We start from the raw sequence: 24634 nt of genomic DNA on the forward strand, positions 1-24634 counted from the left end.
TACTTGGGTGAAGGGCATTCCATCTTTCTACGGTGGCACAGGTTATGGCTGAGATAAATCTGAGTTTGTAGATGTGAGTCTGCATCAATTGCAGAATAATGTTATGCTCTTTCGACTGCCAATTCATCTTGGTAAGGATAAAGAACTCCATGCTGTTCGTTTTCTATTTTGTACACTATTTACACATTAACATCATTGGATCTCTGATCGATTGATTGTGCACAGAATGTTTTTACTAGATTTTCCTCAGACATCTACCAGCGAGGTAATTGGACGCTGCAGTGGATCCCGCGCGGGGCCCGTTCGTCAATTTGCCGTTTTTATGTATCTATTCTAGATAACATATTTCCTCCTACAAATATACCCCTAAAATATGAAGATCCCACCCACACATATATGCTCGTCTTGTTACTATCATCCAAAAAGACTAAGCAAATATATGAAGGTACCTAAAACACTTAAAATTTTCACTTGGAATATTAATGCTAGTTGTAAATTAAACATCTCTGATCTTATAGCAAAATAATAATCAACTAAGGGTAAGCTCAAAGCCATATAAGCAAAATTTTGGATTTTGAAGACAGTCTACCTTGTACAGTCAGTCCAATCTAATTACTGCTGTGTGTAAAAAAAATAATTATAATAAAAAAAGAAAAGTAGACCTGTATGTCAATTAGTATTATTATTATTATTATTATTATTATTATTATTATTTGGTGTACTTCACACTTCAAAAAGTATGTGATGGCAACTACACTAAATATCTTTAAAGACATGAGTGGCAAACATGTGATTTTCCTGGGCCTTTTTGTCTCTGGTCTTCTTTTGGAAAAGAGGCTTTCCAGTCGAAAGGGGGGCTAAATTTTGGACTGAGCAATTCACTCTTTGGCCGCTTTGAGGAGGAAATGAAAGAGCTATTCATTACTTCGTAGGAACAGTCTCAAACAGCACAAAGGAATCATCCATCGGTCGGTGCGAATGATTGAAATCATTGATGTGTGTGGAGATGCGGTGTCTCTGTTGGTTGACTCGATAGGTTAAAATTCTGGGTCTTTTACTGCAAGTATAAAGGTAAAACCATTCAGGTTTGTGTTTTTTGGATTGATGTCCTCAGAATTGAAACGGTGAGACCTGTAGATCTGAATGATTGAGAATCATTGGTGTTTGGATTGGTGCTGATTCTGCCATCCATCATTGGGAGGAAAAAGAATTGCATTATTGTGTTGGTTGACTTGTGGAGGTAAAATTCTTGGATTATTTATGTGTCTTTATATTATCTTTGGATTGATAGCCTTCAATCGGGACTTGACCATAGGGAACAATTGAATTCTGTGTTGCCATCCCAATCATCCACACCTTTCTCTTTTGTTCCTTTTACCCTGCAATCACATCCATCTGCGTCTTGGTCTGCTCCCACTGGTCCCTTCCAATCTCCGGTTTCCCAAATCCCTAATTCCCTTCTCGTCATCTCTATCTTCAGGTATGGATATTTTCCTTCCATTTTAATCTTGTTTGATTGTGCCAACCTTTGCAGTTGAGTTTCTTTGCAATCGCAGGAAACCCTACTTTTGCTGTGGAGTGATTAGCCTGCTTTTCTTTGTTGTGTGGATTAGGGTTTTTTTTTTTTTTTTTTTGTTGGGTGCCTCTCTTGGCTGCTTGTGTGAAGTTGGTTATCTTTCCTTATCTGTCCCCCCCCACACACATCTTCCCCGGAATCTCACTCCACAACCTCGTTTTGCATGATTTTTTCAGCTATTGATCGATCGGCATCTGTTGATTCGCCATTCAAGAAACAGTTCGGATCTGATTTCCAACAGCTATTTAGGCGAAGATCATCGGTGGGATGGTCATCAATCTGAAGGAGGGAGTGAGAGAGAGAGAGAGAGTGCTAGTGTAGAAAACAGATCCTATCTTGTGTTCAGGAGTTGATGATTTTGGATTTTGGAGCTTTGACTGGTGTTGGAAACTTTGGAGCCCTCTGTCTCGGTTTCAGGTCCCTTCTGTTTTGCTAGTTATATGCTTGATACACTGGGCTGGTGAAGATGGTGATGGAAGAAGTGAGCTGCAGTTCATCCTGGACAAGGGAGCAGGAAAAAGCATTTGAAAATGCTTTGGCAACGCATCCTGAGGATTGCAGCGACTGGTGGGAGAAAATTGCCGCCAATGTGCCTGGGAAATCAATAGAGGATGTAAAGAACCACTATGAGCTTTTGCTAGAGGATATCAATGGAATTGAGTCTGGCCGAGTCCCTCTACCTTGCTATCCATCTTCCTCGGACGGTGATGACCATGCTAATGATGGCGTTAGTGGTAAGAAGGGAGGGCTTTCACATGGTGATCCCAGTCATAGTGGGAAAGCTTCGAAATCAGATCAAGAACGCAAAAAGGGAATCGCATGGACTGAGGATGAACACAGGTGAATTCATACTCACTTTATTTTATTCTCTTTGTTCAACATCTTAACCTCTAACGTGTTGAGATATGAAGGAAAATGATGGTGCTCGCCTTTATGAATTCTTGGCCCACATATGATTAATATAACTAAGATTTAGTTTCTCTCAAGAACTTTCTCGTCAAATGAAACTTTTGTGAATACTACTAGGCTTTGTAAGAACTACTTGATTTTGGAACCTGAATTTGAAAGTGCATCCTGTATCTTATGACCAAGCTGGCCGCTAAGACTATGAAATGTTGCTATGATGCAAATATCTTCTTTTTGTTGTTGTCTTACCAGCAAGATGAGTGGTTCCTTCCATGGAGAATGAAACATATGTTGGCTTTCTTCTGTATATTAGACATAATATCAGGTTTAGAACTTTTGTATTGGTCATGCTATCCTGACATTTTGATGAAATATCTAGACAATTTTGTGAACTTTGAAGGCATAACTACCATATTTTGTCTATAATCAGTGGAACCTTTCAGTTGCTTCATTGGATGGTACCATTTTTCTGCTTTATAATAGTGTTCGTGAACTAACATCGGTAGAACATTGTGGTGATTTTCATCAAGAGAACCTAACAGCATTGGCATGGATGCCTGAAGTTTGGTAATTATATATAGCACCTGAACGGGACCTTTTCTTGTGTTCTTTCTTCCATGGGTGTTCTAATTTTGAAGGTGTCCTAAGAAGTAATCACCTGTGACGTAAACTTGGTGCTATGGTCTATGTAATGCCAATAGCTTCTTTATTGACAGGAGATCATATGGTTATTATTCTTACTAGTAAAATATTCCATCATGTTTTGTAATGACTTGTCATGTTGATGATTTCTGTTTCTTACTTTCTTGGTATCGTCTTTCTGGATATGCAACCACATATTTCTTGCTGTCATCTGAAGCAAATACTACAAACTGATCTGGTTCACTCTCTTTTACTTGGTAACAATCTGTATCTGTTGCTGGGACCTTTTCAGTATCAGGCGGTCCATCTATGATAGCACACACCTCAGTCTTCTGGATGTAGGTTATCAGTCATTTTCACTAATGAAGTCCTGCTTGTCATCAGAGAAAAGGGAACGTATTGGTCAGCTTCCCTAGCTTTGCACTATGTTCTCTAGTTAAGGATTTATTTTGTCAAGAGAACTAGCAAATATGTTAGATTTTAGGATTTATTTTTTTGGTTTTCCCTAGTTATCTTAAAAGTAAAGCCACAACTGATATCAACTAGCTGTATTGGGAGTTTGGGTTTGTGACATGTTTTTCACCCTTTGACGGTGTTTCCTGCCTAAGTCTCATCTCAAACAGAGTTGTTTTACTTGTTTCTGTATTTATATCTCTTTCTCTGGATATCCTATTGAGCAGTAAACAAATTATTTTACTGTCTCCTGAAGGTAATTGAGTTACAAACATCAGAAATAAGAAAATAAGGAGGCCTCTGGTCACATGCTTTTGGGTTCCTCTTAGCATATTACTATTTACATAATTCATTGGTCCAGAGATAGTATAAAATGAAAACCAATCTTGTTATTGTTGACTGCTTGACGCTCAACATCACATCTTACATTGATATGCTGTCTGGCACTTGTGTGTGAATGTCTTGCGGTGGTGACTGCTTTGATTACATTTTCAACATCAGATGCTTTTGTGAATGTGTTGCTCTGTTTTTTCTACTAGCAGGTTGTTTGTTATCATCAAGATCTATGATAAGGAAATGAATAACTATATCTACTGTTGGATCTTCTGCAGATTGTTCCTTCTTGGACTTGATAAATATGGCAAAGGTGATTGGAGAAGCATTTCTCGGAATTTCGTAATATCGAGAACACCTACACAGGTCGCAAGCCATGCCCAAAAGTACTTCATTCGGTTGAACTCGATGAACAAAGAGCGGAGAAGGACCAGTATCCATGATATCACCAGTGTAGGCAACATAGACATATCGACTCAACCGCCAATCACTGGTCAAACGAGCAGTCCAGTTGCGGCTACGGGGAGTTCGATCAACCAATCTCCTCAGCCATATGGAACTGCCATCGGACAGCCGGTTGGTGGTCCTATGATGCCAGCAGTAGGCACTCCGATTAATCTTCCTGTTCCTGGAGCACCTCATATGGCTTATGGGGTTCGAGCAGTGGTTCCTGGTGCCCAAGTGAACATTCCACCAAGTACGTATCCGATGCCGCCAACATCGTGTAATCGATAGTAGCAGCAGTATGTCATTCTGGGCAAAAGAAAGGGAGTGCTGCTTGTTTCTCATGCAACTTCATTATCATCTCAAATAAGCTGATGGCTGGAAAAGCATCCTTTTCTTGATGTATCTGAGGGCTCGCCGCAGGTTAGATAGACAAGAGCAGCTCTTAGCACTGTTGTTAATCATATTACTTGTGTGATGACTCCTTCCAATCCTATTCAGAAACAATAAGTGCAGGATTCAAATGGTGTCACAGCAACCGAGTGGTATATGAGACATGTCATGTTGACATATGTAGTGATCTTGCATACACCTTTTTCATCTACTCCTTATAAAGGAAAGAAAAATAAGAACTTGTTTTCGAAATAGTGCTGTATTTTTATGCAGATTGCAATATAAATATCCGGTTGTTTGCGGTTTTAGCTTTCGAACCACGATGGATCTCATGAATGGGTGTCAGCTGCTTCAGTGATAGATTTTCAAAGCTGTAAAAAAAAATTCAAGTATTTTTCTAATTTGTAGTAGGAATCAAATTAGCTGAAAGATAAGAAATTTATATATGAAAATAAATATTTAGATATTAGGGTTTGCTTTATAAATACCTTATATATTTCAAGGATTTAGTAGAGAGGAGGTATAAAGGAAAAGCACTATAAGAGTCTTTTTTTGGAACTAAACTAGAGAGGTTAGGAGAAAAGCTTCTTAAGGGGTTTAATCTTGAGTGTGTGTTAACTAAAAAACACCTATAGTTTATTTTTTACATGATAAAAAAATTTGATATCTTTTAATGAATATAAGTAGAGAGTATTCAAATGAATTGGACAATTTTTTGATTCAAATGAATCTAATATGAACATGATAAATCCTAAAATTATTTTTGCGAGCAAAGATAAACTCTTATAAGACGTCATCGGTTCTCTTGCTCCTCGATCAATATTATATTAAATATAATCATTATATCAAACATTTTGTGTGGAACCATGTCTAAGAAGGTGACTTAGATGTAGCCCAACATTCAAGGAACGTGACACAGGCCCCATGGATGATTCCACTGCTCCATGGAAACGATGCTTCAGAGACATGGGTGGGTCTTCGAGTGTGGGCCCCCAACAAAATTGTTTCCGTAAGCAAGCAGGTACAGAATGGCAAAAGTAAGCTTTTTACAGGGAGGCCAAATCTGCAGAAGCTTCTTCCTTTTCTTTCTTGCCACAGATGTGATTAGTTCAGCACTTCCTTCAATCAAAAGATTGCTTCTCCAATCTGTCTGTTTGTTCTGATGCAGTAACACATATGTATCTCCAGCTAAGCAAACAAATCTTAATCTGGCTTCCGGCTCAAAAGCTTCCTCCAAAGCCAGCAAACAAGGACAGCATAATAAGCTGCTGATTCATTCTTGTGTCAGGCAAGCAGGGATGTCGGCATGGAGCTTAATAGGACAATTTCAAATAATTACATGAAAAAGAGGGTGGAGGGGTTTTTGTTCCATCTAAGCACATGGCATGTCTCTGCATGATGTGTTTGGCGATGGCACCATACTTTTATCTCCCTTTACTTCATCAAATAATTTGAGCTCTCTGTCTCTTTCTCTCTCTCTCTCTCTCTCTCTCTCTCTGTCTCACTTCATAATTATATAACAAGATTTCACCACAGGTAACTTGATTTTTTTCTCTGAGAATAACATGGCACAGTGTTTTCTCTTGAAACTTCATGGATGAATATCGATTCAAAACTGAACACCCTAATACCATGTTAGACGATTTGATTGTGTTCCCAGTAAAAACTTGTGGTTAGAAAAGGCCCCGATATTTTATTTAACTCCAACAATGATGATCTACTTTTTCTCTTTCTTTTCATGAGGATGCCTTTGTAGCTTCTGATCCCATGCTGATTCTGCTTTTCACCAGTTGTATGTAATATTAATGTAATTGCCTTTGTTGCTTTGGATGACAGTGTCCAAGGTTGCTTCACCTTATAAGAGAAGCCTCCCCACCAGCCTTATTTGGAACACAGAATCCCCACAACTTCTCCCAGCTAGTGGCAGCAGGAGGAGCCCCAGCTCAATATGAAGAACATAAACCATTATCAAGCTGGAGGTGTTCCTATTAGGTCGATCGGATATGCAGCTGAAGTGGCTGGAAAACCTGCTGTTTCTACAGATCTTAATAGACTCTGTCTTCAATCCACTTCGTCAGATTCCTCCCAGTATAAACAGAGTAATATCTTCTTGCTCATATGAAGTTGTTATTTTCATTTATCGTCTTGCAGAAACTCAATAGAATTATTCTGTGATGCAGAAGAAGTGGATTCACTAATGGCTTGGATGAGCAAATTCAGAAAGAAGGCAGACAGCTACATGAAAGGCATAAAATATCATGGGAAGTTTTCTGGCTTCCTCCGCCATTCCAAAGTTCAAGAACCTGTCCTTTTGGAACATATGAGAAAAAATCAATGTTAAATAGTAATCTCTGCAACGCCTGTTTTCGTGTGTTTTTGTGAAGAACACTGCCTGGAATTCCAAACCAAAGAACTTGTTTCCAAGTGACTCATCTCAGTTAACCTCTTTTGGAAATTTCAGTGAGTCTAGGGCCCAAAATCTCAGAGACAGTGAAGGGAAAATTGAGCTTGGGTGCAAAGATTCTTCAAGCTGGAGGTGTTGAAAGAGTCTTCAGGCAGAATTTCTCGGTTGCAAAAGGAGAGAAGCTGTTGAAGGCATTCCAGTGCTATCTGTCAACCACAGCAGGCCCTATAGCAGGACTGCTCTTCATTTCCACTGACAAGATAGCGTTCCGGAGTGATCGATCCCTCAGGATCACTTCTCCCAAAGGAAATTTGGCGAGAGTTCCTTACAAGGTACTTCTTTTCAGAATCCAATACCGAAAAGTAGAGAATCTACTATCAATAAGATATGTAGAATGTTTTCACATTTAACTTCCATTGACTGCCACAGGTTTTGATCCCAGTAGGAAGGGTGAAAAGGGCCAGCCTGAGAGAGAACTCAGACAAGCCTCATCAAAAGTACATACAGATTGTCACCGGGGATGATTTTGAGTTCTGGTTTATGGGTTTTCTCTGTTATCAGAGATCTCTGAAGTACTTAAGAAGAGCAATCTCAAGATCTCAAGTAGGAGTTCTGCAGTGAACGGAATTGGAGTGCCTTCTTGATTCGAATAGTTCTGTACATTTAGGTGGTGGAGTGTTATGACTTGTATTTGGTACTGAAACTGCTCTCAATTTTCCAAAAGAGTCAAGTTCAATGCCGTCCTGGAAATAGAATCCTGCATTTTTCTTCTATAACTCCATGATTCCTGTAGATAAAAGTCAAGTTTGTGGCAAACTCCTTTGTGCTAACCTCTAACTTTCCAAGCTTTAAGAATTTTCATGGTAAATTCTTGATGCAAAACTTCTCCCCATTTGTGACCCGTATCTTATACATGACAACTCTTTTTTCCTTCTTGAACTTCTCTTCTAGTGATCATCATTATAGTCTCCCACTTATTTCCTGAAATTTGCTTGAAGGAAATATCAGCTCTATATTGATTGATTAATTTTGATGAGTTCAATTCTGTTCACATGGTAGGTTAATTCTATAATCCTCTCTTCTACCCATTTCAGACCTTTAGGGATTGCCTAGTATGATATCGAATGGGTTTTGCTCCTTCAACAACCTGGGCTTGGACAAAACTCCTTTTGTTTGGGTTCTGATGTCCATAGCTTAGCTTGCAGTAAAACACCATTTTCTTTGACAGGAAGCAATATGATGAAACCGACAAATTGCTCGGCATATGAAATAACTTACAGATGTAAGAACAATCAACTACCTAAATGAATAGCTCTGGGTCCAGAAAAAAATCACCTGTGTCACTTTCATCGAATATGGAGATATTGCTATCCATCTTGAGTTGCTTGGCCATCCCTTCCAAGATAACATATATGTCACTTCGAAGGTGATGTGTCCTGTCTTCTACTAGAAATTCATGGACAAATCCATCCACCTCAATCCAGCTACATCCAGGTTGCTTGACCACCTTCCTGTTCCACATCTTCTTTCTCATCTCCAAGGCTTCTTCCCATCTGTTCAATGAGGCATACATGTTCCACAGCAGCACATAGACGCCATCATCCTCTGGTTCTTTTCTAATTATCTCCTTCCCTGCAACCTCAGCTAAATGAGCATCACTGTGAGCTAGGCATGCACTAAGCAGAGATCGCCAAATGATGGCATCTGGTTCTGTGTCCATCTTTTCGATGAGCGACTTTGCTTCGCTTAGCAATCCAGCTCGCCCTAACAAATCAATCATGCATCCGTAGTGCTCTAGCTGAGGAGATAAATTGAAGATTGACTTCATTCTGCCAAACCATTTTCTACCTTCATGTATCATCCCAGAATGGCTGCATGCTGACAAAACACCTACAAATGTGACTTGATTTGGGAGAACTCCAGAATCTAACATCTTGGAGAACACTTTCATGGCTCCATATCCATCTCCATGAGCTGCTAAACCAGAAATCATTGTGGTCCATGTGAAAACGTCCTTGCAGATCATCTCATCAAAAATTTGGTAGGCCATTCCAACATTCCCACTCTTCGAGTACATATCTACCACTGCATTATAGACAGTAACATCAGCATCAACATTTATCTTGTTGATATATGCATGTACCGTGCGTCCAAGGTCTAGTGCTCCAATATCGGCACAAGCCGAGAGAACTCCCACCAGCGTGATTGGAGTGGGAATGTGCCCCTCTGATTTCATCCGAAGGAACAGCTGTAGCGCCCGGACCGGATGCTTTGCTTGCACATGACCAGTGATCATCACTGTCCAGCAACTCGTGTCCTTCATCGGCATTTCATCAAATAACTGGCATGCTGATTCCAATCCAATGTGTTTCATATTCCCATGAAGCATGCTGCTCCACGTTACAGAATCTCTCACAATCATTTCACTGAAAACCTTGCGAGCCAACTCAATCCTTCCATTTCTACAGTACATATCTATCAACGCATTGCCAACGACCGTCTCACCGCCCAACCCCCATCGATAGACCATAGCATGAACCGTCCTACCGATTCTGACATCGCCCATCCGGCCTGAAGCGGAGAGGGCGCTAACAACGGCGAAGCCATCCGGCGGCCCACCAGAGCACAATATTCCAGAGAACAAGGAGACGGCTCCGAGGTGGTCATCGGATCGAACGCAGAGCGACATGAGGCTAGTGGTGGAGACGATGTCGGGGATGGGGATCTCGCGGAAGAGGCTACGGGCATCATTGGCATGGCCAAATCGGGCGTAGGCGTTGAGGATCTGGCAGGAGATAAATTGGCGGTGGGGGTGGAGGCCTTCGACGACGGATCGGCCATGGATTTGTTGGAGTTCCTTTAGGGTCGCGCATTTACTGAGGAGCAGGCGGCAGTTTCTTGTGGTCATAAGCCTTTCGAGTGACGGCAGGGGAGGGAAGGCGGGAGCGGAAACGGGCTGTTATCATTGGGTTCGGTCCGGTTCGAGCAATTTGGGCCCGGTTTGAGCAATTCAAGTGTAAACTCATCTTCCGGTTTAGAAGAATCTACGAGCAGTCTCCGTTCTCCACTAATACTGTTAATTAATTGGGTTTTAACGATTAACGAGTTATTAGGTAAGTTTGTGTAGGGAGATGGACATTAATATGACGTGTCGATTGCCATATCTAGCTGCCGCCGGCGGCTGCTGGGAAGCCGGATCTGCTCGTAGTTCTTCTTGATGAAATCCTCAATTCGCCGGTTCAACTCGTCGTGACTCGCGGATGGGGGAGCCTCCTCCGGTCGTCTCGCGGCCCGCTCCGCCGCCGCCCGAGACGGCTTCTCCATGATCGCCTTCCACGTGGCGTTCATCGAAACGTCCTCCATACCTGCTTTGCCCGCGGCGGCCGGCACGTCCTCCGCTTCCGCCACCGCAATGCTGCTCTTGGATTCCGGTTCCACGATCTCTTTCGCCAAAAACACCGACGAAGCCATGGATCTTTCGTCTGATTCTTTCGTGAGGCACGACGCGTCGGACGACGAGGACTCACCGAGTTCCGGCCCCGGGACCGCCGCCGCCGTCTTCGGAGATATCGAGATATCGTCGCGGCAGATCTCAGGCGAGGGAGTCCGGAGAAGGCTCGCATCAGGAATCGGCGCAAAACACTCGATTTTTCTAGGATTCTCGGGCTCCGTCTTCCTCTCCTGCGCCTTCCATTGCTCGCTGTGGTGGTGCTGCTGCTGTTCAGAGAGCTTCCAAATGACAAGTACAATGAAATGGATGGCTACGAGCAGGTATGGAGGCGCGATCCACGAGCGAAGGAAGGACAAGGATCCCGGGAGGGCAGAGGCTAGGGCCCCGATGGCAGCGGGGACGGCGACTCTGGCGGCGGCGCCGAAGGAGAGTATGCCAAGGAAGCAAAAAGCAATCTTGGTGGCCAGAATCATGGTTTCATATCCGCTGGTCTGAGAACGCCATCTCGGATTCGCCATCTCTGCAAACAATCTTTCGAAGACAAACGTAAAAGCTCGACCTAATGAAAGCTCCAAAGAGCTCACTCAAATAAGATGCTAAATCTAATAACAGTAGAGCGCCATTGGCATCGAAGATCCGAGAGGAGACGCCATTGTTACCGCTTCTGAAGCTTTTAGCTGCGTTTGAGAGAGACAATGTGGGGACGGCTCGAATTCGACGAGTAGACAGCGAGGGGTGTTTATGATGGAGGGGAAGAGAGAGGAAGATGAGCGACTTCAGTGACAGCGTAAAGACGAGCGAGATGGTTAGCGTGGGCGAGACTTGGTGAACCGCTGCCATTGGATGGACAACGGAGGGTTACTCGAACTGCTATAAATCCTGTGTGTTGTCGCAACCGCCAACCACGAGACAATTCACTGCGGCTCGGCCACGTTTGTCTTTATTCCATAGCGACGCGTTGACAAACTCAACGATGCTCGGAAGATTCCACACACTAAGAGGACCTCAAAACATACTGTTCCGTCTTCCATCTTTGTCACAAAGAGAAGAAGGTGTGAATCGATCAGAAAAAGCCAATAATAATAAAACTCATACCTAACACTCAAAATCTTAAACCATGTTGTTCTCAGCAGTTTGTTTCCATGGAGCTTTCTATGCAAGAAAATAATGGAATCACCATAGAACAGAGAGCACGCAGAGGAAAAACCACAGGGATGAGGGTTGGTGGAAGTGATGCTTTCCTAGAATTAATTATGTTAAGTTGAGCAAACAGTGATTTGTACAAAAGGCAATACGATTGATGGATTATAATCAACTAATGATAAATAAGTCACATCTAATTGAGTTAATTATAAATTATCTTTTATAATTAATTATTTTTAACATTTCGATCCTTATATTTTTAAAAATTATATTAAGATTTCTATATTCATAAAAATAAAATATTTAATATATTATTTTAGTTTTTTTATTTTTAATTTTATAAATATATATTATATATGATTATAATAAAATATAAATATTTTAATATAATTTTTAAAAATATAAGGATCGAGATACTAAAAATAATTAATTATAAAATTAATTTATAATTAGCCTCACCTAAGAACGTGATACAGATTTCATTGAACGGCTATGAATGCAACGAAGAACGTTTGTTAAAGCAGTAAAGAAATCATAAAGGAAGAAAACCTCGTATATTCCAGTGTGATCTTAATGGGTCGGATACTGGTTGAACAGATGGGTTCGGATCCATTACGAACGGGTCTTACTGGCACAAGAAGATGGACGATCCATTTGTCACGGCTCCGAGAGGGTTTAGGTCGGGTTCAGCTTATTCACCCCTCTCGCTCTCTCCGGTACCGCCGCCACTGCTCTGCGCTCGCCACCATGTCGGGAGGCGCTGCGGCCGCATGTCTCCCCACCCTTTTCCGCCGCTGCAAGACCACCTCTGCCCAGTACGTGGCCAGTCGATCCATGGACCCAACCTTTGAGAAGCTGATGGAGGGGTACAAGCACTTCCTCAAGGTGCTCGCCGTCCAGGACCTTATCCTCGCCTCCCCTTCCGCTTCCCTCCCTCTCCCCGTCCTCTCCGCCGCCGCCCCCCGCCTTCGCTTATCCCGCGGCGCCACCCACTTCGTCCGCACATTCCCCCGCATCTTCTCCCTCCTTTACGACCCCTCCGCCGCTCAGCCCCTCGTCCGCCTCACCCCCACCGCCGCCCGCATCGCCTCTGATGAGTCCGATGCCGCCTCCGCCTCCGCCCCCGATGCCGTTGACCGATTGCGGCGGCTCCTCTGCATGTCATCCTCCCGATCCCTCCCCCTCCGTGCCGTCTTCAGGGTTTGGAGAGAGCTCGGTCTCCCCGACGACTTCGAGGACTCGATCATCGCCCGTAACTCCACCATCTTCGTTCTTCGCACGAACCCTAGGGAAACCAACACCCATCTCCTCGAGTTCGTCGACCAATCCCAAACCCCCAAATTTACCCCGGTGGTGGATGCTTGGCGGTGCCAGGAGCGGAACCAAGCAGACGAGGCAGAGCTGAAGTTCGCGTTCAAGCAAGGGTTTCCTCCCGGGATGCGGCTGACCAAAAATTACCGCGCCAGATTGAAGGAGTGGCAGCGATTGCCGTGCGCGGGGCCGTACGACGTCGGTGGTGGCGGAAACGCAAGGTCGAAAGCTGGAATGCGGGCGCTGGAGAAGAGGGCGGTGGGGATCGCGCACGAGTTCTTGAGCTTGACGGTGGAGAAGATGGTGGAGGTAGAGAAGATTAGCCACTTCAGGAAGTGGTTCGGGGTTGATCTCAACATAAGGGACCTGTTCCTGGACCACCCTGGGATGTTCTACCTCTCGACGAAGGGGAAGCGGCACACGGTGTTCCTCAGGGAGGCTTATGACAAGGGGAGGTTGATCGATCCGAATCCAATTTACGAGGCGAGAAGGAGGCTTCTTGAGCTCGTGCTAATGCGCCGCCGAGGAATGGGTGCTGATTCAGCGGGAAGGAGAGCATCAAGATCCGAAGAGGACGTAGAAGTTGACATGGAAGAAGGGTGTTCTTCAGATTCAGATACTCGATATGATTTTGGAGAGTAGTGTAACACATTTGGGATAAGATTATTCTTTTATTTGTATCTATACGGTCAGCTGGAAGCAACCTATCAGATCTCCCGAATCTATGTGATTAAATCTGGATTTTCTGATGCATGTTCATATCATGCAATATCATGAAGAGCTTTAAGAGGTTTCCTTCCTCCCAAGTCGAAGCAAAGGAGAGGGAGAGGCCATGGCGATGGCACCTTGGTCTCCTGCGGGTATGGACAGAGGACGAAGCATTGCTGGCGGATATATGAAATCTTTGATTTGAGTGGGCTCTTCCACCGCATCAGAAAAGTTGCTTCAAGCCCAAATCCCTGTAATTACCTGTCCATATTTTTTTTATATATTATTCCAAAGGAGGCAAATGTCCGGTGGAGGAATAAAAAAGGAGAAGAAGGAAGACGAGAAGAAGTGATTTGGGCTTAGGGTTTTGGCTCAATTCCTATCAAATTCTTTTTAGGCAAGTGTTCTAACATCAATTTTGATTCCTGATTTCATCTTGATTATGAGTATTTTGAAGAGTCTTTCTTTGCAAATGATATCAATCTGGATGAGCTGTAAATTTGTGAATTTGAAAATTTTCGAGATTCTAACATTTCTGCATTGTTTTCGGTTATAACTTTTTTGTACGGAATTCTAATTTGACTAAAACTTGATTATTTGAAAACTAGACTTGTATAGATTTCTTTTAGTATGTTTCCTGAAAGATTTGGAGCTCAAATGCTTAACTAAACATCTGTTTCAATTGATGTTATGGATCTACAAAATAGAGACAATAATTTATGACCTTTAAGTACTAAATTATGTAACTTTTTATTGAAAGCTCTAATTAGTATAAAATTTATTTCATTTAAAACTAGACTTGTATATCTATCTTTCAATACCTTAGTTAAATGATTTGGACTATAAATTCTTATACAAACATATGTTTCAATTGAGGATTATGTAAAATAGAGATAATATTTTTTTATATTTCGATACTAAATCGCTCGTAACTTCTCGTGTAAATTCTAATTTATACAAAACTTATTTCATAATTGATTATCCAAATAATTCGTGCAATATGCCTTGTAGATTCTGTCAGAACAAAATTGTTATAATTTTTTATCTATTCTTGTTTTTATCTTTTGGTGAACTTAGGTATCGTGGCCAAGGAGTTATCACGGCTTGGTCCACGGGTCGATATCCGGAGTTCCTGACGCTCGGGAGTGTATCTCTTGGTTGGTTGGAAGGAATGCCAAAGGTGGAGTCGGATCAGGGGTCGGGACGATTGTGCCTCCGGGAGTGGTCGAGTTTTTGCAAATAAGCCCGGAACCAATATCACACACACTATCACACACACTTGATAGTCGAGATTGTGCCTCCGGGAGTGGTCGATTGTGCCTCCGGAACCAATATCACACACACTTGATTGTAGTACTTCTCCTTTTTGTTGATGACAAAGGGGGAGAAGTATGTTGATGACATGACATGTGATGCATAAGTTTATGCATAAGTTCATGTTGACGTGTTGCAAGTATTCATGATGAATATTGCAATGACTTGAATTCAGTTTGAATTCAAGGTTCTATCAATATGGCATATTGATAGGGGGAGTTTGTTTAAACTCTTGGAGTTAAGTTTAACTCCGTCATCAAGTGGTTGTCATCATCAAAAAGGGGGAGATTGTTGAATCTCGTATTTTGATGATGAAACTACTTGATATATGTTTATGATTTAATCTGCGTTTTGAGTGACGCAGGATGCTTCGATCAGGATGAGACAATTAAAGCAGGAACATCATGTTGTGCCGGAGGAACATGTCAGAAGATTGGACGTCGGGCCGGTGGATCGGTCGACGTATCGACAGAAGGCTTCTGGCCGTGGACTCGGGCATCGGGCCAAGAAGAGCGGGTATTGTGCCAAGGATATCGGAGTTGCGGAGTCGACTGGCCGATTGGGCAATAGGCTGCAGAAGAGGACGATGCGCCGAAGAATCGGACGAAGCGTCGAGGGACCAATGACATGTCGGACAACTTGGTTAATTGCTTAGGAAAATTGTCTCGATCGAAGTTTTGTTTTGTTGTGCAGGATTAACTACGATGAAAGTTAGACAAGCAGCAAGTGTTGCGCCGGAGTCAAGATCATGATCACGTTGGGAGTTCTAGAGTTCGACGGAAGTTCGGACGGTCGTCGGAGGTTCAGCGAGAACAGATCCGAGAAGTCCAGAAGCTTGCCAAGCGAAGCTCGTCGGAACTCGCCAAGTGGATCGTCGCAAAGTCCAGGAGTTTGCCGGAAGTCCGCAGAAGCATCACCGAGGGTTCATCGGATGATCGACGGAAGTTCGCCGGAAACTCGCCGGAAGAAGCGATTGACGTACCGAAGCAAAGCTGCAGAAATTGTCTTAGATTTAATCGTAGTTAGCACGGTGATTAAGTTAGAAATGGGAGGTGATCCCATTAGCTTAATCCTGGGGCAATTGGGCCCCTGAAGAACTCAAGTTGGGTCGAATGGTTCAACCCATTCGAACCCAAGTAGCTGTGGGAGGTGCAACCGCCCAGGCAGGGAGGTGCAACCGCCCAGGCTAAGTCTCCCAGCGAGACTGGGCGGTGCAACCGCTCCAGCCAGGAGGTGCAACCGCCCACGGCTCAGTCTCCAAGTGAGACTGGGCGGTGCAACCTCCTCTGTCAAGAGGTAGCACCGCCAGAGCTCAAGTTCCGAGCTCTGCCGAGAGGTGCAACCACCGAGCTCGGTCTTCGAGCTCTGGCAGAGAGGTGCAACCTCCTTGGACAGGTGATGCATCGCCTGAGCTCGGTCTTCGAGCTCTGGCAGGAAGGTGCAACCACCCCTGACAGAGAGGTGCATCCGCCTGAGCTCAGTCTTCGAGCTCTGCCAGGCGGTGCAACCTCTCCAGTCAAGAGGTGCAACCGCCTGATCCCGGAATTCCGGGATTTGATGGTTTTGAGCTCGAATTTTGAATTGGGTTGGGGCCTATAAATACCCCACCCATTCAGCACTGAAAAGATACAGACCTACACCGAAATCTTGATCTTTTCTGTGATTCTAAGAGCTCAAAAGTGTTGTAAAGCCTTTAAGTCTCCTCCTTCTGTTCTTCAAGTTTTCAGTTGTAAAGTGAGGAGAGAAAGGTCTGTAAAGGTTGTCTCCTGAGCCTGTCAAAAGGAGAGAAATTGTAAAAGGGCAGTTTGGCCTTCGCCTATTGAAGGAAGGCCCCTAGTTGACGTCGGCAACCTCGTCGGTGGAGGAAGCCAAAAGTGGAGTAGGTCAAGGCTGACCGAACCACTCTAAATCTCTGGTTTGCGTTTATTTTCGAGCACTTTATCATTACTGCAAACCTCCTTCATTACTACTGCTCTCTGCGCTTTCACGAACAAGTTCTAAGTGCTGTTCTTCCGAATCTGCATTCAGACGTAAATTCGTATTTTCATACATTACAGTTTACGTTTACGTTTGATTCTGCAGAACTGTCTTCCGTGCTTTTACGAACGAGCTTCTTTGCAGTTTACACTTACATTTTGATCCTATTGATAACTGCAAACTGTCCTCTACAATTTTACGAACGAGTTTTAACATTTAGACGTAAAATTGCATTCAGACGTAAATCGGCTTTCCTCGCTCAATCATCAGATCTCAGTTCACGTTTACGTCTTGATTTCAACTGCATACTGCCTTCTGCGAGTATACAAACGAGTTTCAAAGTTTAGACGTAAATCTGCGTCTAGACGTAAAACTGCGTTTAGACGTAAATCTGCGTTTAGACGTAAATCTGCGTTTAGACGTAAATCTGAGTTTAGACGTAAATCTGAGTTTAGACGTAAATCTGCGTTTAGACGTAAAACTGCGTTTAGACGTAAATCTGCGTTTAGACGTAAATCTGCGTTTAGACGTAAAACTGCGTTTAGACGTAAATCTGAGTTTAGACGTAAACTGCGCTTAGACGCAAAACTGCGCTTAGACGCAATCTGCGCTTAGACGCAAACTGCACTTAGATACAAACTGAGAATTTGCTTTTGCATCATAATAGTTTTTGAACGAACGCAGCTTTTGGTTTTTAATCGCTGTAAGATTTCCGCTGCACTAATTCACCCCCCCCCCCCCCTCTTAGTGCTCTCGATCCTAACACTAGCCAGGTGCCGGTCATGGGCTTTTATGTTATTGCCCGAGGGTCTATCGTACGCGGATTTGGCATGGCGACCGATCCCCCGAGTGATAAGATGTTACATTCATGTGGTCGTCGCCCGGTATGCACAGAACGGAGCCATGCGGCATCGTCCTGAGCTTTTCGGGATGGGACTTTCCGAGGGGGCAACTCCTTATACGGGCTCCGGCTCGACGCAGGAAAGCAACTCTCGAGCTGACTTGGCAAGGGCATGATGTGACGTGGGTCGTGACATGGGCGAGGTCCAAAATATGCCTTATCACTATCTTTATGAATTTGAATTCATCTAGAATTCTTCCCTCAATTAAGTCTTATGTGATTGCTTTAAACTCTTGTATCTTTTGTATGTTACCTCCTATTGTTTACACATGTATATTTTTGTTGTTCCGCATGTACTTTCTACACATGCTAAATTTCTTGCTCACAACCAAGGTTCGTCTTACCGTACCATACCGGCGTTTCGATCCGGGCTCGATACGGTACGATACCGGTGTACCGAGCGGTACATCAGGGCGTACCGAGCGGTACACCCTAATGGGAGCAATGCGTTTGTTGAATGCTATGCGGGGTCAAGTGAGGGAGTGCCCACAAAAACAGACACTCAATGCTTTGACGGCTTCCATCCACACCCCCCCCCCCGAATCGACAAGGGCAAAGCTGTTGCTCTTAGTTCGAGCAGCTCTGAAACCACAATGTCACGACCTTAACCGGAATTGCCTAAGGCATGAGGCACTCTTGCGGCCAAAGACGCGAACTTAGGCAATCGGACGATACGCTTTGGTACGGCATACCTTTGTGGGATAATATGAATTTTTGTTAGAAACGAGAAAGGAAGTTATGTATAGAGCCCGTAATACTCTTGTCGACCCCTATGACTTACATGAGTGGATGAAACTCTTAAACATGAAAGACTTATGTTAATGATCATTCAGAAATATTATATTATACTGGGCTAACGTCTGGATCCTGAAAACCCTGACGGATGTCTTCCCTTCTTCGTCTCCTACCTCATATGCTAACTCCCTCTTTAGCTCGAGCGTCAATGGGTTCATTATCAACCATGGCTCATCTTCATCCGCCTTCTCCTCCGCTTCGGCTCTCATTGTCCATGGTGGGCACTCGCATGGGGTCAGCCGGCTAGCATCCACCACCGCCATTGTTAGAGCTCTCTGTCATGTAAGTTTCTGTTGATGACCCTTGTTGCGGGTTTCCGAGTCCTGTGCAAAACCCTTGCAATAAAAATATGTTGATTTTGATGACGTGAGTGTGTTCTTGTTACTGTCCTGACACAATCGTAATCGTTGTTTCTTGGGAGGACTTTGTGTCGTTGGCGCAGATTCTTGCGATCTTGAATGAGGTGTCGGCCACGTCAAGGAAGTACAAGTACGTGTTGGCGACCATTGAATGCATCATCACCAAGAACATGCAGAGTGGCTACACGACCCTGCACTTAAATTATATGTTTTGAGGGAGGGATTCATTTTAATCATGCACTTAAATTATTTAATCACATCAATTTTGACGATATCATTTCATATTTATTTCTATCATGATATTTTATCATGCTTCCTCAAGATTAGGATGTTAATTTTGAAATAATGTAATTGAAATGTAAGATTGTGAGGGGGTATGCTAGTTGATCAAAAATATTAACGTGAGAAATACGTAGTTGATATCTAACAACTTGATCTCTGATGAAGTAAAGTCGATGATAATGTATTTTATGCGTGAGTGACACATCGGATTAGCGCATAGGTAGGTGGCACCAATATTATCACGGTATATTTTAGGAGTGCATTAGGAGATGATGTCAAATTCGTGTAGCAGATTGGTGACTCAATTGATTCTATAGCAGTGGTAGCCATGGCTTGATATTCGGCTTTAGTGATGGATTTTGTGATTGTATTATATTTTTTTGAATTCCAACTGATTATATTTACTTCAAGGAAGATAATGTAGGTTAACTTGTTCTATCATCATATAAGTTATGAAGCGAAGGCATAGAAATGAAGTGATGAGTGTTTACGTAGAAAAAGTCTATGATTGAGTCTCGTTGATATACCGCATGATACATTTTGTTGCAAACCAATACGTAGTGAAGGGCCAATACATGATAATTTGTTGATAGCAAATGAGATGCTTGAGTGTGTAAGAAATAAATAATATAAGGAACTAAGTACTTGTCGGTATTGTGTGAAATTCGTAGTAGGACTGACATCATATATAATTTGAGTGATTCAGTAGTGGAGAGTGGGGTGGTGACTTCTTGGTTTAACAACTAGACTAAATGTTTCTGCGACACTTGGTCATTGGTAAATCCCTTTGGCAACTAGATGTGCTTTGTATCTAGCAATGAATCCATCTGGGCTTCACTTAATTCGAAAGATTCATTTACACTTGATGATATTTTGTATGTGGTGAGATGGTACAAAGGTCCATATAGCATTGTAGAGTAGGGCGTCGATCGCCAGAGGCAGTGGATCAAATCGGCATCACCAAAGGCAGTAGATCATATCAGCATCGTTAGAGGACTGATCAAATCTATTGTGCAGGCCACAAAAGGGAGATCGTAGCGATCAGGGAGGAGTAACGATCGAGGAGGGCTTCGACTCTTACTTTGACTCTAGGAGTGGGTCACAAGGAGGGTCTAACAGTAGTGATCGAGAAAGAGTAGCGATCGAGGAGGGCTCTAAGCGACTAAGAAGGAAAGGTAGCATCGGGAAAAAGGAATGACTTTGACGACGATTATGGAACGACTCCGTCAACTACTATGTAACTAAACAAAGCATACGTCTATGATCGATCGATGGAAAAGGGATAAGGGGAGGGAGGAAAGAAATCTTTCTTGCTCAAAAGTAAGAGGACTCTCGTACCATATAGAGTATAAAAAATTATTATGAAAATAAATAATTTTATATATTGAGATGATTACCTATTTATATATATTAGATTTTTCTCGATTATATACTCAAATTATTATGAAAATAAATAATTTTAATCATTGAGATGATTACCTATTTATATATATTAGATTTTTCTCAATCATACACTCAAATTACTCAATCACATTAATCACTCAACAAGCTTCGGGCATGCTTGGCCACGGGTGAGGTGATCCCACGGTGGGCCTCGCCTCCCTCTCCCTCACCGCGCATCCTCGCGTTCAAGACGCCATGGTCAAGATCATACGTAACATCTCAACCACTCTCCAAGACTCGAACAACAGCTAATCGATCGAGCAAATCGAACTTTCGGCAGTGACGCTGTATCGGATATGGGACGAGGGGAATGGGAAGCAGCGGGGGAGGTGCGGTTCGGGGCGTTGGCTCTGTGGCTACAGCTGCTATGCTACGCGAGCAATGGCGTGACGAGTCCGGTGCTGATGGCGGTGAAGAGATGGAGAGGGTGACGGAGGACCTCATCGCGGGCTTGCCGGGGGAAGACCAGGAGATCATACTGCGCTACTGGCTCGAGGACTTCGCCGCCTCCGACTCCGACTGGCCCAACCTTTCTCGCTTCTTAAACGTCAACACAATGGTCAAAATATCTGTGACAATGTCAAAATTAAGTACTTATGGTGTTGTTGATGCGATATATACATTTTCGAAGTATAAAACCAAAAGGAATACAATTGCACTGTGAATACTGACGGATGACGCGATCAGAGAATGTCACCAGCTCAGTGGCTCACGAATCGAGGATGAGATCAGTGATCGGCACAATTGCTCTTTCTCTCTTGGAAACGACTCCAATTTCGTCGACGATGGACGATTGAGATGTGAGATGAGGAGGATGGAACGGTCGAGATGGGCGAGTTGGAGGAGAATTCGGATCCTGACCCAACTTGGAACAAACCTTTTGCGGTCCTCTCATTTCTCCAAGCCACGATCAGACGGCTGGAAAGTACCGATCGCTACAGTCCGCCCTTCCACACTCCCGCCTCTATTTTACCCGCTCACATCTGCGTCTGTAGCCATAATCCTCCAAATTTGCCCGAAGAATTAGCTGAAGGAGGAGGACAACCACGAGGATGGGAGCGATGGAGGTGGAGATGAGGATGGAGGACACGGGAGAGGGCGGCGGGAGGAGGAGGGCTACGACGAAGGCGGAGGAGGAGGAAGCGGTGGGATTGACAGAGGCGCCGTCGATCGAGAGCGAGTTCGACGGGGAGCGGGTGCCGCCTTGGCGGGAGCAGTTGACGGCGCGAGCCTTCGCGGTGAGCCTGGTGTTGGGGGCGATGTTCAGCGTGATCGTGATGAAGCTCAACCTCACCACCGGTGTCATCCCCTCCCTCAACGTCTCCGCCGGCCTGCTCGGCTTTTTCTTCGTCAGGACCTGGACGGTGGCGCTCGGCAGGGCGGGTCTCCTCCGCCTGCCCTTCACCCGCCAGGAGAACACCGTCATCCAGACCTGCGTCGTCGCCACCTCCGGCATCGCCTTCAGCGGTAATCCCCTCCTCCTCCTTATCGTTAGCTGCTTTCCAACCATAATTACGTAGAGAATGCTGTTTTGATTTCCTAAAAAGACAGCATTTTTTATTTGTTTAAGCTACTAATTTCTTCAATAATTATCAATTTTAAGATTATCCTAAATCTTAGATCACAGAACGAAATGGATGCCAAATTGAGTTGTTCTGCTGACAAATATCCATGAGCAGGGGGCTTTGGAAGTTACCTCTTTGCTATGAGTGAAACCATTGCCAAGCAATCAACAGAAGCTAATGATTCACAGAACATAAAGAATCCCAAACTGGGATGGATGATTGGATTCCTCTTTGTTGTTAGCTTCCTAGGGTTGTTCTCCCTTGTTCCCTTGAGAAAGGTATTGTATCTACTTCAATAGGAATCACGATGAATCAGTCTCTCATGTTGCAGTAGACTTCGACTATAGAATATGAACGAGAAAGGTTGGTTTCAGATAATGATCGTCGACTACAAGTTGATCTATCCAAGCGGCACTGCAACAGCACACCTTATCAACAGCTTCCATACTCCTCAGGGAGCCAAGCTAGCAAAGTAATCTGAACCAGTCTTACAATTGGTCTTCTCTTTCGTCGAGTGAGTTTTTGTTAGCAAACTTGGCATTTGTTGCAGGAAGCAGGTGAGAACATTGGGCAAGTTCTTCACGTTCAGCTTCCTCTGGGGTTTCTTCCAGTGGTTTTACACTGCTGGTGATGACTGTGGATTTGCTGCCTTCCCTACATTAGGCCTCCAGGCCTACCAAAACAAGTGTGCACCCATAACCTTATCCCTGTTGATACTGTTCTGAAGAGTGAAATGATACAAGATATGAATCTGATTCAAACTTCTTAATAAACTAGTTGGATATCGCTGCAGGTTCTACTTTGATTTTTCAGCTACATATGTTGGGGTTGGGATGATTTGTCCCTATCTCGTAAACATATCTGTGCTCTTGGGAGGCATCCTCTCATGGGGAATCATGTGGCCTCTGATAGGTGCTAAGAAAGGCGACTGGTACTCGGCAGATCTCCCTTCAACCAGTCTTCAAGGGTTGCAAGGATACCGGGTAAAAAGCATCATCTCATGTAAACTGGCCGGCTAAGTAGGATCATCACAGTGCAATCATTTCGTCGAGCACTTCGTTGCAGGTGTTCATAGCCATTGCCCTGATCCTGGGAGACGGCCTCTACAACTTCTTCAAGGTCTTGAGCAAGACTGTGGCTGCCTTCGTGACTCAAATCAGGAGCAAGTCGTCTGCGACTCCGCTGCCCTTCTCTGATGACACGTCCGCCGTCACCTTCGATGACCAGCGTCGCGTCCAACTCTTTCTCAAGGACCAAATCCCCAAACCAATTGCCTACGGAGGTTATCTTGTCGTTGCTGCCGTATCTACTGCTACGCTTCCCCACATCATTCCGCAGCTGCGGTGGTACTACGTGCTGGTGGCCTACGTGTTCGCGCCGGTGCTAGCGTTCTGCAACGCCTACGGCGCTGGCCTTACCGACTGGTCTCTTGCTTCGACCTACGGCAAGCTAGCCATCTTCACCATCGGCGCGTGGGCTGGGGCCTCCCGCGGCGGCGTTCTCGCGGGCCTCGCTGCTTGCGGTGTCATGATGAGCATCGTGGCCACCGCTTCGGACCTGATGCAGGACTTCAAGACCGGGTACTTGACTCTGGCCTCGCCGAGGTCCATGTTCGTCAGCCAGGTGATCGGCACTGCCATGGGATGCGTCATTGCTCCGTCCGTCTTCTGGTTGTTCTTGAAGGCGTTCGAAGACATCGGCGTCCCGGGAACAGAGTACCCATCGCCTAATGCTCTCGTCTACCGCAACATGGCGATACTCGGGGTGGAGGGCTTCTCATCGCTGCCGAAGCACTGCCTCGTCCTCTGCTATGTGTTCTTCCTCGCCGCCGTCCTCGTCAACGCATCGAGGGACGCCGTGGGGAAGAAGGCGGCGAGGTTCATACCGCTGCCGATGGCCATCGCGATACCGTTCTACTTGGGGTCTGCTTTTGCCATCGACATGTGTGTAGGCAGCTTGATGTTGTTCATCTGGGAGAGGACGGACAAGGCGAAGGCGGAAGCGTTCGGGCCGGCGGTGGCCTCGGGGTTGATCTGCGGCGACGGGATATGGACTCTTCCGCAGTCGGTGCTCGCGCTGGCCAAGGTGAAGCCGCCCATATGCATGAAGTTCTTGTCGAGGAGCATGAACGAGAAGGTGGATGCGTTCATCGGATCCGTGTCTTAGTCAAAAGGAAATAAACAATAAAAGGAGGAAAGGCAAGCGGCATGGTTACTAATCCTTCACTCCCAAGT

At 44.4% G+C, this 24634-nt stretch overlaps 6 protein-coding genes across 8 annotated transcripts; 4 read left to right on the forward strand and 2 right to left on the reverse strand.

Annotated features, from left to right (window-relative positions):
- Positions 1-1090: 1090 nt before the first annotated feature.
- On the forward strand, positions 1091-5055 carry LOC135582181 (transcription factor SRM1-like). 3 transcript variants are annotated; one of them, XM_065128160.1, is made up of 3 exons: positions 1091-1240; positions 1753-2416; positions 4189-5055. In XM_065128160.1, the coding sequence occupies exons 2-3, from the start codon at positions 2043-2045 to the stop codon at positions 4643-4645; spliced, it is 831 nt and encodes a 276-aa protein (XP_064984232.1). In that variant the 5' UTR covers positions 1091-1240; positions 1753-2042; the 3' UTR covers positions 4646-5055. The 3 variants fall into 3 exon arrangements, with proteins under 3 accessions (XP_064984232.1, XP_064984230.1, XP_064984231.1); XM_065128158.1 differs by lacking the exon at positions 1091-1240 and adding an exon at positions 1277-1480; XM_065128159.1 differs by lacking the exon at positions 1091-1240 and having other exon boundaries at positions 1518-2416.
- A 1640-nt stretch (positions 5056-6695) lies between these two features.
- LOC135624492 (GEM-like protein 7) lies at positions 6696-7772 on the forward strand. Its single transcript, XM_065128162.1, has 4 exons — positions 6696-6846; positions 6928-7012; positions 7213-7483; positions 7581-7772. Exons 1-4 carry the CDS (start codon positions 6696-6698, stop codon positions 7770-7772), a joined length of 699 nt encoding a protein of 232 aa, XP_064984234.1.
- Positions 7773-8391: 619 nt separating this feature from the next.
- Positions 8392-10193, reverse strand: LOC135624491 (putative pentatricopeptide repeat-containing protein At5g59200, chloroplastic). The gene has a single exon (XM_065128161.1). The coding sequence runs from the start codon at positions 10057-10059 to the stop codon at positions 8452-8454; it is 1608 nt and encodes a 535-aa protein (XP_064984233.1). The 5' UTR covers positions 10060-10193; the 3' UTR covers positions 8392-8451.
- A 96-nt stretch (positions 10194-10289) lies between these two features.
- On the reverse strand, positions 10290-11120 carry LOC135625663 (uncharacterized). The gene has a single exon (XM_065130746.1). It carries the CDS (start codon positions 11118-11120, stop codon positions 10290-10292), a length of 831 nt encoding a protein of 276 aa, XP_064986818.1.
- Positions 11121-12426: 1306 nt separating this feature from the next.
- On the forward strand, positions 12427-13779 carry LOC135625923 (protein ROOT PRIMORDIUM DEFECTIVE 1-like). The gene has a single exon (XM_065131073.1). The coding sequence runs from the start codon at positions 12493-12495 to the stop codon at positions 13696-13698; it is 1206 nt and encodes a 401-aa protein (XP_064987145.1). The 5' UTR covers positions 12427-12492; the 3' UTR covers positions 13699-13779.
- Positions 13780-22079: 8300 nt separating this feature from the next.
- Positions 22080-24581, forward strand: LOC104000592 (probable metal-nicotianamine transporter YSL12). Its single transcript, XM_018819974.2, has 6 exons — positions 22080-22302; positions 22515-22678; positions 22775-22872; positions 22951-23085; positions 23194-23383; positions 23466-24581. The coding sequence occupies exons 1-6, from the start codon at positions 22095-22097 to the stop codon at positions 24564-24566; spliced, it is 1896 nt and encodes a 631-aa protein (XP_018675519.2). The 5' UTR covers positions 22080-22094; the 3' UTR covers positions 24567-24581.
- Positions 24582-24634: the final 53 nt, after the last annotated feature.

Source organism: Musa acuminata, chromosome BXJ2-10, assembly GCF_036884655.1.
Source record: "Musa acuminata AAA Group cultivar baxijiao chromosome BXJ2-10, Cavendish_Baxijiao_AAA, whole genome shotgun sequence".
In the NCBI taxonomy this organism is placed as follows: Eukaryota; Viridiplantae; Streptophyta; class Magnoliopsida; order Zingiberales; family Musaceae; genus Musa; species Musa acuminata.

What these genes read in the sequence shown, in the direction of transcription:
- LOC135582181 (XM_065128160.1), top strand. Translation starts at nt 2,043, where the DNA reads ATGGTGATGGAAGAAGTGAGCTGCAGTTCATCCTGGACAAGGGAGCAG. An exon ending in TGGACTGAGGATGAACACAG is followed by an intron (nt 2,417 to 4,188) that starts GTGAATTCATAC and finishes GATCTTCTGCAG; the next exon opens with ATTGTTCCTTCTTGGACTTG.
- LOC135624492 (XM_065128162.1), top strand. Translation starts at nt 6,696, where the DNA reads ATGAAGAACATAAACCATTATCAAGCTGGAGGTGTTCCTATTAGGTCG. An exon ending in TTCCTCCCAGTATAAACAGA is followed by an intron (nt 6,847 to 6,927) that starts GTAATATCTTCT and finishes TCTGTGATGCAG; the next exon opens with AAGAAGTGGATTCACTAATG. An exon ending in GGCATAAAATATCATGGGAA is followed by an intron (nt 7,013 to 7,212) that starts GTTTTCTGGCTT and finishes AATTTCAGTGAG; the next exon opens with TCTAGGGCCCAAAATCTCAG.
- LOC135624491 (XM_065128161.1), bottom strand. Translation starts at nt 10,059, where the DNA reads ATGACCACAAGAAACTGCCGCCTGCTCCTCAGTAAATGCGCGACCCTA.
- LOC135625663 (XM_065130746.1), bottom strand. Translation starts at nt 11,120, where the DNA reads ATGGCGAATCCGAGATGGCGTTCTCAGACCAGCGGATATGAAACCATG.
- LOC135625923 (XM_065131073.1), top strand. Translation starts at nt 12,493, where the DNA reads ATGTCGGGAGGCGCTGCGGCCGCATGTCTCCCCACCCTTTTCCGCCGC.
- LOC104000592 (XM_018819974.2), top strand. Translation starts at nt 22,095, where the DNA reads ATGTTCAGCGTGATCGTGATGAAGCTCAACCTCACCACCGGTGTCATC. An exon ending in CAGGGAGCCAAGCTAGCAAA is followed by an intron (nt 22,873 to 22,950) that starts GTAATCTGAACC and finishes CATTTGTTGCAG; the next exon opens with GAAGCAGGTGAGAACATTGG. An exon ending in CTCCAGGCCTACCAAAACAA is followed by an intron (nt 23,086 to 23,193) that starts GTGTGCACCCAT and finishes ATATCGCTGCAG; the next exon opens with GTTCTACTTTGATTTTTCAG.